The 15,277-nt window shown below is 42.7% G+C and overlaps 1 protein-coding gene across 6 annotated transcripts in view; it reads left to right on the forward strand.

The window, feature by feature from the left end:
- Positions 1-15,277, forward strand: part of dennd1b (DENN/MADD domain containing 1B) — a 100,321-nt gene that overhangs the window by 56,596 nt on the left and 28,448 nt on the right. For 5 of the 6 annotated variants that reach the window (XM_062563430.1, XM_037468841.2, XM_037468842.2 and 2 more), the window contains 3 exons: positions 1,509-1,554; positions 2,961-3,062; positions 11,855-11,980. In XM_062563430.1, coding sequence (XP_062419414.1) covers positions 1,509-1,554; positions 2,961-3,062; positions 11,855-11,980 — 274 coding nt within the window. The remainder of the gene's footprint in view (positions 1-1,508; positions 1,555-2,960; positions 3,063-11,854; positions 11,981-15,277) is intronic. The other variant, XM_062563428.1, reaches the window with a different exon arrangement.

Here is a 15,277-nt window from a genome sequence, read left to right on the forward strand (position 1 = left end):
TCATCATTATCTTATTTAATCACAGGGGGTTGCGTCCGTGCACTGATTAGATAACAGCATTATATTAGATGCTTTGTGTGTGTGTGTAAATGTTTAAAGGCAGTACATTCATGAAACCGAGAAGACAGCGGCTAAAGTTCAGACCTACAGGCCTGCTATTTGTTTTGCTGTTGCTTTAAGTTGATTACAAGCGTGTGGCTTCTGAATCATTGTGGCCAGGACTACACTGACACAAAGCTATCTGATTATGGCCTGCTCGGTAAACCTCTCCCTGAATTGGTTTCTATTGTTTGACTGTTTTGTTGATCTTATGCGTCTTGGCGAATGGGAAGTGTTCTCTATGATTTGGCCTTTCATTGCCACTAACATTCAGTCTGGAGATAAACATCACTATAAACTTTAGAATGACAAGATAATAAGCATGAAAAACCTTTTTTAGGGTTGGATGACAAACTTTTGACATTTTAAGAAAGAGTTTGTCTTTACTTTCTTAATCCAACATTTTGTTAAGGGTAAACCTTTGTCTTTATTGTAAATGTAAAAATAAGTTGGTTGTTAGTGTTGGTTTTCTTCTTATTATAATAGATTGACCGAGAAGTACCAGTGACCTAGTAATGTGAGATTTTGTGTTCTGTCTTTCCTTTCCATTTTTAGAAGAAATGTACAAAACATTCCTGAATAAGAAAACTTGACAAAAAATATCCCAAACAATCAGTCGGAATGAAGAACAAACTTATTTGTTAATTTGTCCCGGTTGGTTTGATTGTTTATTCATTTGAATTAGTACACTATGCAAATGTGATTGTCCTGACACAATTTCCAATTTTGCCAATTTGAGACACATGTTGGTTGTTGGTAAAATTATTGGGAAGTCAGATTTTTTCTCCTCAGCTGTGGCCGAAATGTAATATGATTCAGTTGAAGAACAACTTATGGAAAATATAGTTGTGCTACAATTAAGTAATCTCATGCAAAGTTTCAATGCATCCAGTGCACAACTGTAACTTGTGATGTGGCTCGTATTGTTTGCTTCCATCATTCAAGCCATATTTGGATATTTTGTATATTCAATGTTTTTTAATGATCTATGTATTCATTACATTATCAAATGAATTATTTCAGTGTATAACAAGTTTTCATAATCACAAATTATATAATAGCCAAGTCAAATCTTTGGATTGGTAACCCACGGCAACATTCAGTTTATAGTTATATAAGAATAAAAAGAGAATCAGCAAATCTTCAAATGAATAGGTTTTGATTTCATGCCAATTTATTTCTTGATAATTAACTTGATATTCATCAGATTTCCAAATATTGAGTACATTTCAATATTCGATTATTCGATAGATCGAACAATCTGATAATCATAGAATATCCTCCATATTAGGTTTTTACTTTTCAGATGGGGGTGTAAAATTAGCTTTTTTCGCGTAGCTTCATTTCATATTTCGTTCCTGCATGTACTGATATTTCTCACAGCGTTGTTTTCCTCTTTCTATTCACAGTGCCCCTATGCCATACTTTGTGGGTGTTCATCTCAGTCTGCTTGAGGTACGTTAGTTAATCTTTGAGTATGTGTATGAATAAAAATGTAAACATCATTATACTTTGTGTGCATATTTATAATGCTGTTGCATGTTGATGAATAATTTTGAAAGGTCTGCACTGTATATACAATATTACATTATATGTTCTTTTCTATTTTTTCTAATTCATTAATTAATTTCTGTAGATTTTCTTAAAAAGAACCACCAAATAATTAGGAATTATGCTGTAACTGTATGGAGTCAATTCATCTTCTCCCCTCTGCACACCACGGTGGTCAGTTGTACAATGCTGCACCTTCATTTTGGTATAAAATATTTCTTTACGATCATTTTTGGCATCTGCAACACATTAAATAAAAAAGTGTGTTTTCCTCTTTATCACGTTTTCTTGCTTGTGTGCGTTCTTAACCAGAAGTACAAAAGACACAGAGAGAAAAGCAGAAAAAGAGTCTCTGAACAAAGAGCTTTTCTACTTCATTGTTAAACCCTGTGTGTTGGCTGGGTGGGGGGAGGAGGGGGAGGGGGGCAGCAAACCTTTACCAGCGTTGCTGTTGTGTGTGAATGCATGTTGCAGGCACGCGCACATTTCAACTTGTGTGCGTGTGTAAATTGTGCAAATTCACATGTTGTAATGCACATATATTTGTATGTGTGTGTGTGTGTGTGTGTGTGTGTGTGTGTGTGATATTTGTCTGACAGTTGCAGCAGTGGCAGTATTTATCACACTCTGCATCCATGACAGACCCCCTCTCTGCCACTACATAATTAGTCCAGATCAGCATGTGAGCCTCCACTGCACAGGCTGTCACAAAAGTGACAAACTAGAAATTCACACACTATGCTGCCTCCCTCTCCCCCCCACTCCCCACCCCACACACACCTGCCTGCATCCTGCGCCACACTGAAATAATAGCTGAATTTGTCGCCATCAGGATGCACGTGCATCACTGTGTTGTTGTTGATGCGTGAGGTTTTGGTGTTGTGGAAAATGTTTGCGCAATCCAAATGTTTCCCCTCAGTGCCATTCTTCATTTTGTTAGCGTGTGTGTGTGTGTGTCACAGTAAAGACGTTCTAATATATATTTTTTCTCCCCACGTTATATTTCACCGTTAATTGTGAAGCAGTGTGGTTTTAAATGTGACCGCTGTGCGTTTTCCTTCCTGGGGCTCCGGGACAGAAACCACTTTGTCTGATAGAAACTACACCTGGGCCACACTTCACAAACGTTATAATATCAATAACAATACAACAGGATAACAATAATATAAAAAATATATATTTTAAAATTTCCATTTGTTATAGTAATACTGTTTGAGAATGATTCTACATTGTGAGAAGGCACCAGTTGTTCCAGGTACTGTGGCAGCTTGTGCACTGTTGCTGATAACACTGGACATTCCCTCCTTTAGAGAGTACGCAGTGGATCGCTGGAGGATGTGGTTATTCTGAATGTGGACACCAACACCCTGGAGAGCCCCTTTGATGACCTGCACAACCTGCCCGCTGACGTGGTGAGACAAACACACACACACACACACACACACACACACACACACACACACACACACACACACACACACACACACACACACACACACACACACACACACACACACACACACACAGGCACACCTCCGGGTTTCTCTCAACCTTTATTGTCTCATTACGCATGACACACAGACGGTTCACTTTTCCTCTTTCATATCGAGACCTGCGCCCATGTGCACACGCAAACAGAGGAACACACACGGACAAACACACACACGAATGCAGAAACTTGTACAGCTCTGTCCCCTCCCCGCATCATTAATGGCTGCAGCACTGGCTCCTCAGATTGTGTCTGTCTAAAGTAAACTCCCGTTGCGTCGTTTGACGCTTGAAGGCAAACAGCATTCCCCGACCATCAGAGGCTTGTGGGAAAATGTGCAACTCCCTTCCCTTCATCTCCATCCATTCTAATCATTATTTCACAAAGTCTTGCGTTGCTGCCTGCCCACTGGCACGTTTCTGAGAGCGAGAGAAAGGAGGAGTGAAGGAGGCAGAGAAGGGAAAAGAGAAAAGGCAGAGATGGGTGATCTTTCCAGGGGAAGATGGTGGGAAGAAGGGGGCCAATTACCCGTGTGGGCAGTGAAGCCACCTGCCAGCGCATCGTCGCTTTAATTAACGGGGCCCCGACGCCGGTCAGTGCTCCAGGAAGCATCGCGATGTGTGGGTCATTTACGCACATTCCCCAGTAAACACACACAAACACAAGAGACCAACGTTATCTTTCCCGTCTTTGTTTGTTTAGTGGATCTTATGGATGTGTGCGTGAAAGTGTCCCCCCCCCCCCCCCCCCCCCCCCGTGCATGCTCTCAGGTTCCAGCGCCTAGCGGACTCCTGTCTCACCCCTTAATATATAATTCAATCCACTGCCCAAACAGACTCCAGACCCTGTCACAGACTCCCACACTTCTGTGGTTCTCCCGATTCAGCCCTGCTGCTCAGCCTAGAACGACTGCTAGTGTGTATTAAAGCCTCCTTACAACCTGCGATGATGCCATCTTTCCCTACATTTCATACAATGTCCTGCCTACCTTGTTCAGCCTGTTTGCGCGCCTGCCTTACTGCCTTACTGCCTGGCTGGCTGCTTTACTGCCTGGCTGCTCGAGTTTCATGACACCTGTCTGCCTTCTTGTCTCTCTCTCTCGCGCGGTACTTACCACCAGCCTGGACGCTTCTTGCACCCGCTGTTTGCTTCTCCTGCTGTCTGCATGTCTGGGTAGCTGCAGCGCCTTCTTCTCACTTCCTGCCTGCTTGCTTTCCTGCACACCGAGGGACTCCAGCCCTGAATTAAATTGCAAACTGAGTTTGGCATAAAAAGGAGTCAGGGCTTTTGAAAAGCGACAGAAGCGGTGAGAAAAGCCTTTGTCTTTGCCGTGTGATAAATTAAGTGGCAGACTCTGAGCCTTTTTGCTTTGATCCCCCTACTCACCATTTTTCCTTACTAATGACAGAACATAGCCCACATATCATGTCAAATTACACCACCTGAAATGGAAAACCTCCCTGGCATTAATACATTTATTGCAACAAATTGTTGTTGTTTTTTATTCAGATTCATTTTTTTCTCCCTGCCTCCTCTCATCTTTTCCGCGGGGCCAGTAGATTAATAAGGAAGCGAGCAGGTACTAATTGAGTGGAATTCCAGGTCTCTTGTTAGTTTCCTTGTTAGTGATGAGGACACGCCACATGGCATTTGATGTTTGTATTTACACACACAAGGAGATGTCTGAGACATTGTTCAGTTCGTCATGGAGGCCTGAAATTTTGATTAATGCCGAGCAACTCTCTGCCTGTGCCGGGCCGCCCCGCATTGTTTAGAAGCTATTAAAGCACTCATTTATTTCTCTAATTCTCACTGTAACACTGGCTACTTAACACTTGGGTTTATTCAGTGTGAAGCTGAGGCTCGGAGACCAATGAAGTAATGATTATTCTCACTTTAAAAAGCATCACTTTGCATGAAATGGATTAAAAGGTGAAGGCCACAGGCTTTTTTTAGTTTTTCTTAGACAAAGCCCTTTGATTTAGGTGTAAGCAAACCTTTAGAGATCCTTTTAATCATGGCAATGCAGACTGTGAGCCCATGTGGACTCCATTAAGTGGCTCAGCTGACCAGTGGCCGGGCTTTTAGCGGGTTCAGAGTTCACAGTTGTCCTGAATTAGCCGCCCTCTTTCAGACAGGACCCCTGCACCGACTCCACTAGAGCCCGCCCCTTAATGGTCTTTTCCCGCAACTTCACACATAATATTTTAGATTTATTGACTATTAAAAATGCTACCATGCCAGTAGCGGTGCCGTTTAGGGGAAAAAGGAAAATCGGAATAACCGAGTAATTGGTAACGGGTCACAAAAGGATGCAACAGTCTTTTGAGAATAAAGATTGACATTTTTTTAATTGGACACGTCATACTGATCATCCGTTCAGCTTTAACGGATCTTTTTGTTCCGGTTTCGGCTTTTTTATATGCACACAGCATGTTTTGACAGTCCCTTTTTTTTAAAATGTGTTTTATTTAAAGTCACTCTCACCCTTTCCTATATTAACCAGTATATTTGTCTTCGTATCAAAATTCATTCAGATCAAGGAACTTTTTCGGTTGCTTCATTTGAGTCTGTGCTTTTCTGTTTTAGCTATTACGTTATTTTAGACAAACAGTAAGATATTATTATACAAGTGTATCCCCTTAGAATTTATTTTACAATGTGTATTTTTAGTTGGATTTAGCATATTTTGAGATTTTAAGTTGAACTGAAAGTTTGAATAGTTTTTACACATTAATAAATCATATTAAGCTCAGTGAGACTGCTCGTGTCAGTAAAATCAATGTGTTGACAAGCACACTGAAAAGAAATATTGAAAAAAAAAACATATTTTTTTTCCCTGGAAGATCAAGGTATTTTTGTTTCTCTTTTTCACATCCACAGTTCCTCTTCCACACCGAGATGGTGCTGATAAAGTTATAATTGGCTTTTGGTTGGTGGAGCTGTTTACCACGCTAGTCATTAAAAGTATCCAAGAATAGCGAATTAGGAGTCTGTTAATTCTGAAAACAAACAGTGTGTGACTGAATCTGATTTTTATTTGATCCCGGCAATTGATCTCAAACCAATGACGGGATTTTGTTTTTTCATGTATTATTCTTTCTGTACCACATATTCAAGGTGAGGCGCTACAATGCCGCTTACATCTTTATTTTCAGATGCTCTCTTTCACATCACAGCCTAATTCCTTCGATTCTCCTCCTCTCTGCCTCTCGCTACTTTGCTGACACCGTGTACCCATGCATTGCTATTTCTCATACATTTGATCATTTGTATTCCCAATCAAGGGGGAGATTTAAAGCGTACACTCCTACTTCCTGTATTTCAAGCCTGCATTTGGAGGTTTACAAATGAATGAGGGGGTTGAGGTTGTGTCTGCGCGCCTCTCCTGAGATCACCTGGCACACTTAATCAAACATTGCGGCTTTAATTTGGTGTTGAGTTCCCAATGCTCCCAGAAAACAACATCATCATCTACAGTACAGCAGGCAACCACACACACCCACACATACAGGGACAACGCCACATTTTTCGGCCAGGAAGTTTCATCAATGACATTTGATGAATTGTATTTATTGGACATACATTCTTATCTGTTTATACTTTTAATTCTTGCCTGTATATTTTGATCTTATTTTATTCTTATATTGCACCAATGCACCAAGTCAAATTCCTCTATGTGTAACATATGTGGCAATAAATGCTGTCTGATTCAGATCTAGTTCAGCAGTAAACTTTTACTACTCACAGATTTTTGGAATGTCCACCGGATTGTCCCATTTTTTAAATTTTATTTTAGATACAGCCGCGTGTGTTTCAGCTCACTGGTCTCTTCCCAGTATACCGGAGCCCCCCCCCCCACACGCTGTACTAACTAGATGTCAGCTCTAGTGCTGGGAACCAGTCTAGCCGTCCACAACAGGTAACAGCAAGATCCAAAAGCGTTATGTCGCTGCTATCGAGTCTGGACTCGAGCGCTGCTCGTTGGAGACATTATCTTTTACAGGTTGTGATTGTTTTAGATGGCGCTGAACTGTGCATACGCTCTCTGCAGTGTTACAGCCCCTCGTTTAATCATGTGGCGTTTAAAAGCTCTTATTTTCACATTCACACCCGTTCTGCCGGCGGTTCACTCTGGACCGGGAGTCAAAAAGAGAGAGCAGCGTGATTTTTTGAAGTGAGAGATGACATTTAGCTGTAGTTAATTATGTATGCAAAACTCAGCCGCTCAGCTGCTATAAGAGGTCAGCTTGACAAAGTAACCCCACGCCGGGGAGAGTCTCATGGCAATGAGACACACACACACACACACACACACAATCTTTCCCCCCTTTTCTTTTCTCACTCTTTTTCATTTCGCTTGACTAACTTATTGTACTTAAGAGCATATGCACATACTGAATGACTAAGAAAATGTGTCTCGTGGCGTCCCTTAATAGTTTGTGTATTTTAGTCCGTTTATACATATTTATTTCATCACATTACTTTGCTATTTTTACATGTATATTATTTTCTATCATAACAAAGACTGGAAGTTAGTGGTGTTTTGTGTTTGTTATGAGAGACCGTAGTAAACTAACTTAAGTGATATTCCTATTATTAATCAATTTACCAGCAGACTAAAAATAGAGGTTAATAAACACAATCATTAAATACCACGTATTTCTTTTAAATTGAGGCAATGAATTTCATAGATTGCAAGCTACACGCTCATTGTGCACAACTTGTGTTTGCATGAATGAGAGTGTTTTCCGGTTCTCTGTGTGTCTTTGTTCAGATTCGTTTGTGAGTGTGTGTGTGTGTGTGTATTCGTATATGTGTGTGTACAGTTCAGACTGCAGCACATCAAAAGAAAGTGGGAGATTTTCATAACAATTTTTTTTCTTTGTAGTTCTTTAATTGCGTCCCCATGGCTTTCTTTCCCTGGACAGAATCTTAAACAAAACATTCTTTTTTTGTGGAAAGAAAACCCAACTTTTTATTTTTTCATTTTTTTTTAACAACAGACTAGTGTCAGGGTTGTTATTTAGGAGGCTTTTTAATGCTCTAGAACCTTTTGAGGGATATTCTAAATATACACAGTTTTTTAGATAACTTTTTTCTTTTCTCTCATTTACCTATTTTTCCGTTAATATTATAGTAAATATAATGTCAACCTGGCTATTGCCTTATTTTAGTTTTGGGTTTTTATTACCTGTAAGTGGAAGATGTCCAGATTTTAATTAACAATTGTCCAGGTTTCACATGCTTTGTGGTGATTATGTTCTCATACAGAACATTTAGTTATAAAAGCTTGTTTTATCAGGTTGAGCTGAGAATAGGCAGCAGCAGTAGTAGTAGTAGTAGTAGCAGTAGTAGTAGTAGTAGCAGCAGTAGGCTACTTAATCTGTTACACAGACAGCATGAGGGGTTTGTTTTTTGGCCAAATACGTAAAAAAAAAAAATGATAACACTACACTGTAGGTGACACCAGGCGCGGAGTGTGTATACATGCATGGACCCACACACTCACACAGGGGGTCACCTACAGCAGTATCATCCCATACAGTCAGGCAGGGATCATCATTGCACCTGCTAATTACCATCTCCAGCTGGAGAGTTAAATGGAGATCTGTTCTATGTCTGACCTCTGACCCCATGCTCTTTATCAGACGCATTTCAAAACTCTGTTTGGGGCTGACTGGGCTGGGTCTTAATGAGGCCCCATGTCTGCCCTCTGTGGGCTGCGCGCCTTGGATTCCCCACTTTCATCCCCGACCATCTTCCCTTGATGTAAATTGAAAAGATCACAGCTATGGGGAGAAGACCTGTACTGGAAAGGCCTCTCTGCATAGATTATGAATATCATAACTCAACAGTTTTTTTTTTTCTCTCCCTCTCCCCCCCCCCAACCACCCACTCCCGTCCCTCCTCCTTCCGCCCCTTCCCTGTACAATGCTACAGTTCTAATTGGACCCAATGGGGGACTCTCTGCCTTTGATCTCATCACCGCCACTGTGACTTTACACTAAAAAATGTCACTGCCAAATAGGGTTATCACCTGTAGAGCCTGGCCTTCCTCTGATGCCTGTACGCATCTCGTTAGCTTCACTCTGACTGTAGCAGTTAATTAGCTTGACAGAACCATTACCGTGGAGACATACCTGATGATTGCGGTATAGGTGCCACGTTCAATATCCAATTACCAAACACACATTTATATATTTTTTTGCAAATGTGAAGAGCCCCGCAGACGGCGGGCCGTTTTTTCTGCTGCAAAATGCGTCCGTCTCGCATTTGTCACGCACCTCCGCAAAATATCATATGTGACAATTTGATTAATTACCGCAGGTGAGAGAAGAAGAAAATCTTCCTCATCATGCCTGTGCTTACTCGTGAAGAAATGGGAAACTTTAAACTTTATTGCATTATCATTCATTTTTCTGTGGGTAGCACAACACAAGTGATTGTGTCCCCACCTCATTAAAAAGTGTTTGCCAGCCTGGTGCTCTCACCCGTTCAAAGCTGCCGTACAGAACTCTGTGTGCAGAGTAAACTCTGCCGCTATCCCGTCTTCTCTGACAGTCTTTGGGGTATGCCTCCCCCACTTAGACTGACATTGTGTTCGCTTTGATTCCCCCCCCCCCCCACCAACCACCCTCCTCCTCGAAAAAAAAAAAAAGACAGTTTAATGATTTGCGAGGATGAAAAAAAAAAAGGAATCGGTGAAAACTCACATTAACATGAAATATTAATTCCAAAAAACGGCTTTACATAAACATAAAAGCATTTAGCACAATGAGCGAATATGGAGATGACACTTGTTAATTTAACCGTGATAAACTTCCTGTTTGATGCCTGGGAGCATTTGCTATGGCAGCACGGGGACGTTGTGGAGAGTGAGAAAGCTCAGGGGAGAAGAATTCACGCTGTTCGTTTTGTCTTTGTCCCAGTTTAAGACTGCCACTCTTTCTGTCTCTCTTTCTCTCCTTCTCCGTTTCTTTCCGCCAGTCCTCTGCACGAGCTGTGCTAACACTCTGCTTCTCCGCCCCTGAAGTTTTCCAGATAGGCCAGAATTGCAGACGCCAGACCAGGATATCCCTCGAACCACGCAGCCACAGAGCATGCCAGCCACCTCCGCCCACCTTTGATTGAAGCAGACCTGATCAAAATTGTATCACATCACCGAAGAAATGGGGTCATTTAATGGTTGACACGACCTCACATTTTCCCTCTGGTTTGACATCCTCTTCATTTCCTTCCTGCATTAAAGCTAAGGATATTGATGCATATAATTAGTTGTAAATGTTCTATGCTGCTTCTCACAGGTGGACAGTTGGACCAGCCCGACTGTTAACACAATATAACACAAACAACGTAAACGAAGAACCACCAGAGCTCCCAAAAAGTGTTGCACTGTTTAAAGAGGTTATTAAACTGACTGCTGAAATATGCAGTTTGTTGTTAAATCTAATAGGCCTTCTGATAAGAAATCCTTGTTGTTTCTCACGCACCCTTTTATCAGATCTGCATGCAGAGCTTTCTCGCCCCACATTCAGACCGCGGAGTGTTGAAGTCTAAGATGGAACATTGTTACCTGGAGCACTTTGGCTTCATCAGCCCTCTTTTAGGGCCCTTGAGCAAAACACCAAAGCCTAACCAGCCTCAGGCAAAGAACTGTGCAGGAGCCCCCCCCCTTCTGAGTTCACTATACAAAGATCATGCCTTGAAAGTTGCATTCTATCTTGTAACATGATGTCATGCAGTATATAATAAATGTTAAAGAAAAGCAAAGTTATTCAGAGACCATGCCGAATTATTCTTTTTTTGGCCACTTACTGGAGTCGAAGGTTAAATAGGTTTCTTCCTCTATAACCCTGATGCGAGCCCTTAGCACTGCTCACTGTATCACAGTTATCTGGACCAAACGTTGTGCCTTTGTGCTCGGCTGGCAAAGCCCACACAGAGAGAAGCAGTCCCTCGCTGCCTCCTCCTCCTCCTCCTCGCTCTGCCGCGGCACAGTCATACCGCTGAGCAGGTGAGCACAGCCTCTTGACAACTTCTTTCCAAGACTCCCCGCAGGGCCCGGTGGCCAGGGGGAATCTTTTGTCATCCTAAAACAAGCTCGGGCCTGCTGCTCCTCCACTCTCGCCTGGAGTCCCGGAGACAGAGCCAGGAGAGGGGAGAAATAATTGAAGACATTTTATGTCAAGGGCCCATTTTCTGTAGAGACTTCGGGAGAGCCAACAGGCGAGGGGAGGGGGGTTGGGGGGGGAGCAGGATGACTGGATGGAAAGAGCGGACGAGGAAGAAATGGAGGGAGAAGCGAGGAGGTGACCGTGAGGAGCGCGGGGGTTTGGCAGCGTGGAAAGAGAGGGTGAGAGTGGAAGGGCAAAGACGCGAGTTTCCATTTCCTCTCGGCTGTCCCCTCCCTCTCGCCCCCGCCCCCCCCCCATGTCCTCTGCTCAATTAGCAAAGCAGCAGGTGCTCCCAGCAGCACAACAGATAAGCTAGCGAAGGCTGAAGCTTTCCTCTTTCTTTCTTTCTTATTTTGAGATGACCTGCAAATGTGACACTTCACACCCAGAATGGGCGAGCTGTTTCCTCCACCAATTTCAAAGGTGATAATTTAACTTTTACCCCTCCATCTCCCCCTTTACACCCCCCACAACCCTTCTCTCTCGCTTTTCCGTCTCTTTCTCTCCCCCCATTCTGCCCTTTTGTGCTTTCCACCAGGTGTCCCTTCTGAAGAGCAGGCTGAAGAAGCAGTCCACGGCAACAGGAAGTGGCGTGGCGAGGGCCTTCCTGAGGGTGCAGGCCGCGTTGTTCGGGTCCTACCGCGATGCCCTCAGATATAAACCTGTAAGGATCCAGATCCTTCTCCAGTCCCCTTCTTCAATAGCTTTGCAGCATCAAATTAGAGTCTTTGAATCTTTTACGTTGGAACGTTTACTTATGTACAAGTGTTCATGAGTACCTCAAGGGTTTGAGGTCACCACATTAGAAGAAATATATAGAGCCATACAGATATTTGGTCTATCCATGTTTGGAGTGACCTGTTCCCAATACAATGGATGTAGATGGAATCTTGTTTTCAAACATTTACTACATGGTACAATTATTATAGACCATATCGTGGCAATACTGGAAGTACCTTTACAAAAACCCATTAACGTCTTTTACACGGAGCGGAAATCAAAGATCTCAGAGACAGATGTCTAAATACCTGAAGCCCCACAGTACCTGTCTCTCGGGGTAACTGACAATCAATGTTGTCTTTGTATACTTTGGCTAAAGTAAAAAACCTGTTTTCATGTGGAAAATCTGTGCTGGACAGCAACCAACCATACTCATAACTCCAAGTGTTCCACAGTGATCATGCTCTTTCATTCACATGCACAATTAAATATTCACAGACGAGAGTGTAGCACATCTGCTCGTCCCACTATGCAGCAGCGATCTCCGTGTGGGGGAGTTGAGCCAAATTTCACCGTGTTCGGTCGGACTCGGGCAGTTTTGACGGGAGGTAAAAGGTGTGTTTTTCAGTCTGAGCGCAGAGCTACGGTGGGCCTGTCTGAAGCAGTGAAATGTCAGAGGAGCTGAAAAGAGTCAGGACGTTCCCTTTGAAGATCCCTTTTAGCCACCTTTGGTGTTTCACTCTCCTTTGCTAAGCCCCCCCCCCCCCACCCTCACCCTAACATTTCTTTCTTTCTGGATCTTTTCTGCTTATCAAGTCTGAGTCAGAGCAGAGCGAACTACAGCATGTCCTGTTTGTCAAATAGCAAAGCCTTTGTTCCTTTGGCTTTGAGATTAATTGGACTTTGTGGACTCGCGGAGTCAAGATGCTACATTATTGATGCTGTCTCTGTTTTCGCTGTATACGGACAGTATATGAACAAACTGCCTCCCCTCTGACACGAGTGCTGAGACTCGGTGCGTGCGTGTGTGTGTGTGTGTGAGAGAATGTTCGAGCACAACGTGCAGTCATTTCTCAGTTCAATCGCGCTCAAAATCTGTTTTGTTAACCTGCGTTCACACACGTAAACATGTACAAACTGCACACTTGCTGGCATGAAGCTACTGATGATACTCCCTGGGTTCAGATATTTGTGGAATATTGCTCAGCTCGCGATTGTTCTCAGCTGTGGGAAAAAAAACAACTCTGCAGACAGAGCTGAGGCGAGCGTTGCGGTTCACAGGCCCATATGCCTCGACAGAAGGAGGGGTGTGGATGTTGGGTTGGTATCTCGCTGAGTCGTAAATGAAACAATACTGGAAAATGATAATGAGTTGAGAAGCAGTCAGTTGATTAGACAACCATTTCTGAGGTCATCAACTCCAGCTCACGTTGATTCTCGTCTACTCAGAGCGGCGCACACACACGTCGGGCCAAAAGAACCTGAAACGAGTCGGGTGGCTGGCTGTGCATATTCCACTGGCGAGTGTTCTGTACTATTTAGGCACAGAATTAGCCAACATGCTGCTCAGGTGGGCATGTAATCAGTTCACGGGATCCAACCAGGTGTGAAAACTCTGATAAGAAGGTTGGGGCGCCATCGCATGTTTAAAAGCTGTTGCTTTGAAAGTGTTTCTTGCACAGAGCATACTTGCATGTATAGGAAATCCTTATTTGTATGCATGCGCCCACATACAGCAGGAGCCCTGCACAAGAACATCAACATATGCCATCTACAAAAGACACGGACACACAGAGATTTAGCAGCGTCCACCATTAAACTCTATCACAGTGAGTGGTATTGTGAATCTCACAGGTTGCCTGAAAGCACACTGCGACTTCTTTTACCCTCAGATCTGAACATCCACTGAGGACCGCCCACTCCTTCTGGCACTTTGAACACGTCTGCTTCCTGCAGCATGAGCTTCTTTTTTATAGAATGTGTTTTATCTAATGCTTACCTAATAACGTACATAGATTTACAGTTGATGTCCGACATGAAACATAGATGAACTTGCATCTGTCTTCACAGTATTTTCTAAGGCCAAATAATATTTATTTATATTTATATAATTATATATTTGTTTAAAGATTTCATATTTGCAATATGTGTTTTAATACATTTGTTCTGATCAATTCTGCTAGAAGATGAGTTGTATGCGGGTGATGGTGGCTTATGGAGTAGTGTGATGCGCTGAGAACCGCAAGGTTGGTGGTCCGAATCCAGGCTGCTCCATGTGCCATGTCCAAGTGTTCCTGAGCAAGACACCCAACCCCTAATTGCCATAATGTCATCAACTCTTATGGAGCGTAGATCTTTATTTTGTTAAGCAGGAGAACAGAGATACGAGTTGTTAGATACATGGATAAGAGACAACATACTTGCATCTAATTAAATACATGAAGAACGCTCCTTAGTCGTGCTGATTAACGGGGATCACGGGGCCTACACTCCGCTCCTCCAGAAACACAACTGCGCAGATTCTTGAGATCACTTTTTGAACATTTTAATAAATTAAAATCACCTGGTGAATTTACAAAACCCATCCAGCCTCATGCTGATTCTCTACACCGCATTGGTTATCTACTTTGTCTACACTTTAACTAGAAGTTGTCATAATCGTTATTGTGGTAGGAAACCATAGTGACCCTCTTTTTTTCAGCAGCAATTAGTTGTTAGTCCAGTTTTGTTGTGCGGTTTGGTCGGAGGCTGTAGCAGCCAGATGGAAAATCCAGGCTGATTAAACTACTACAAGATACTTTCATCTCAGCTTTATGAGAGAATAAGCCTTAAAAACTTTTAGTGATGTAAGTGGAGCAGGATTGCTGTGATGTAATTTGGGCCACTGGTATCATCCGCCCATCCTCAAAAATATAGTTAGTCTCTGGTGTTGTTAAGTTGTTTTTATGTGCCACACCAAGCTTGTAGCCTAGAACAGACAAAGCGCATTGTTTTACGCTGGAAGATTTTAGAGCATCATTGAAATATGTGAAAATTATGTTAATTAGGAAAAGACAACATGAATTGGAATTGACCGTGGGGCTACTTGTGATTGGCCCGCAGCAGTTCTGTTGTCATCCTCCGTGTCTATAGCTCACAGGCCAACAGACATGATGCAACAAATAGTAATAATGTGATGATGTGTTAATGTGGACTACTGGAGAGTTTACTGGGACCCGGTCTTCTTTTCAAGGAGACCTGT

Source organism: Pungitius pungitius, chromosome 7, assembly GCF_949316345.1.
Source record: "Pungitius pungitius chromosome 7, fPunPun2.1, whole genome shotgun sequence".
Taxonomy (NCBI): Eukaryota; Metazoa; Chordata; class Actinopteri; order Perciformes; family Gasterosteidae; genus Pungitius; species Pungitius pungitius.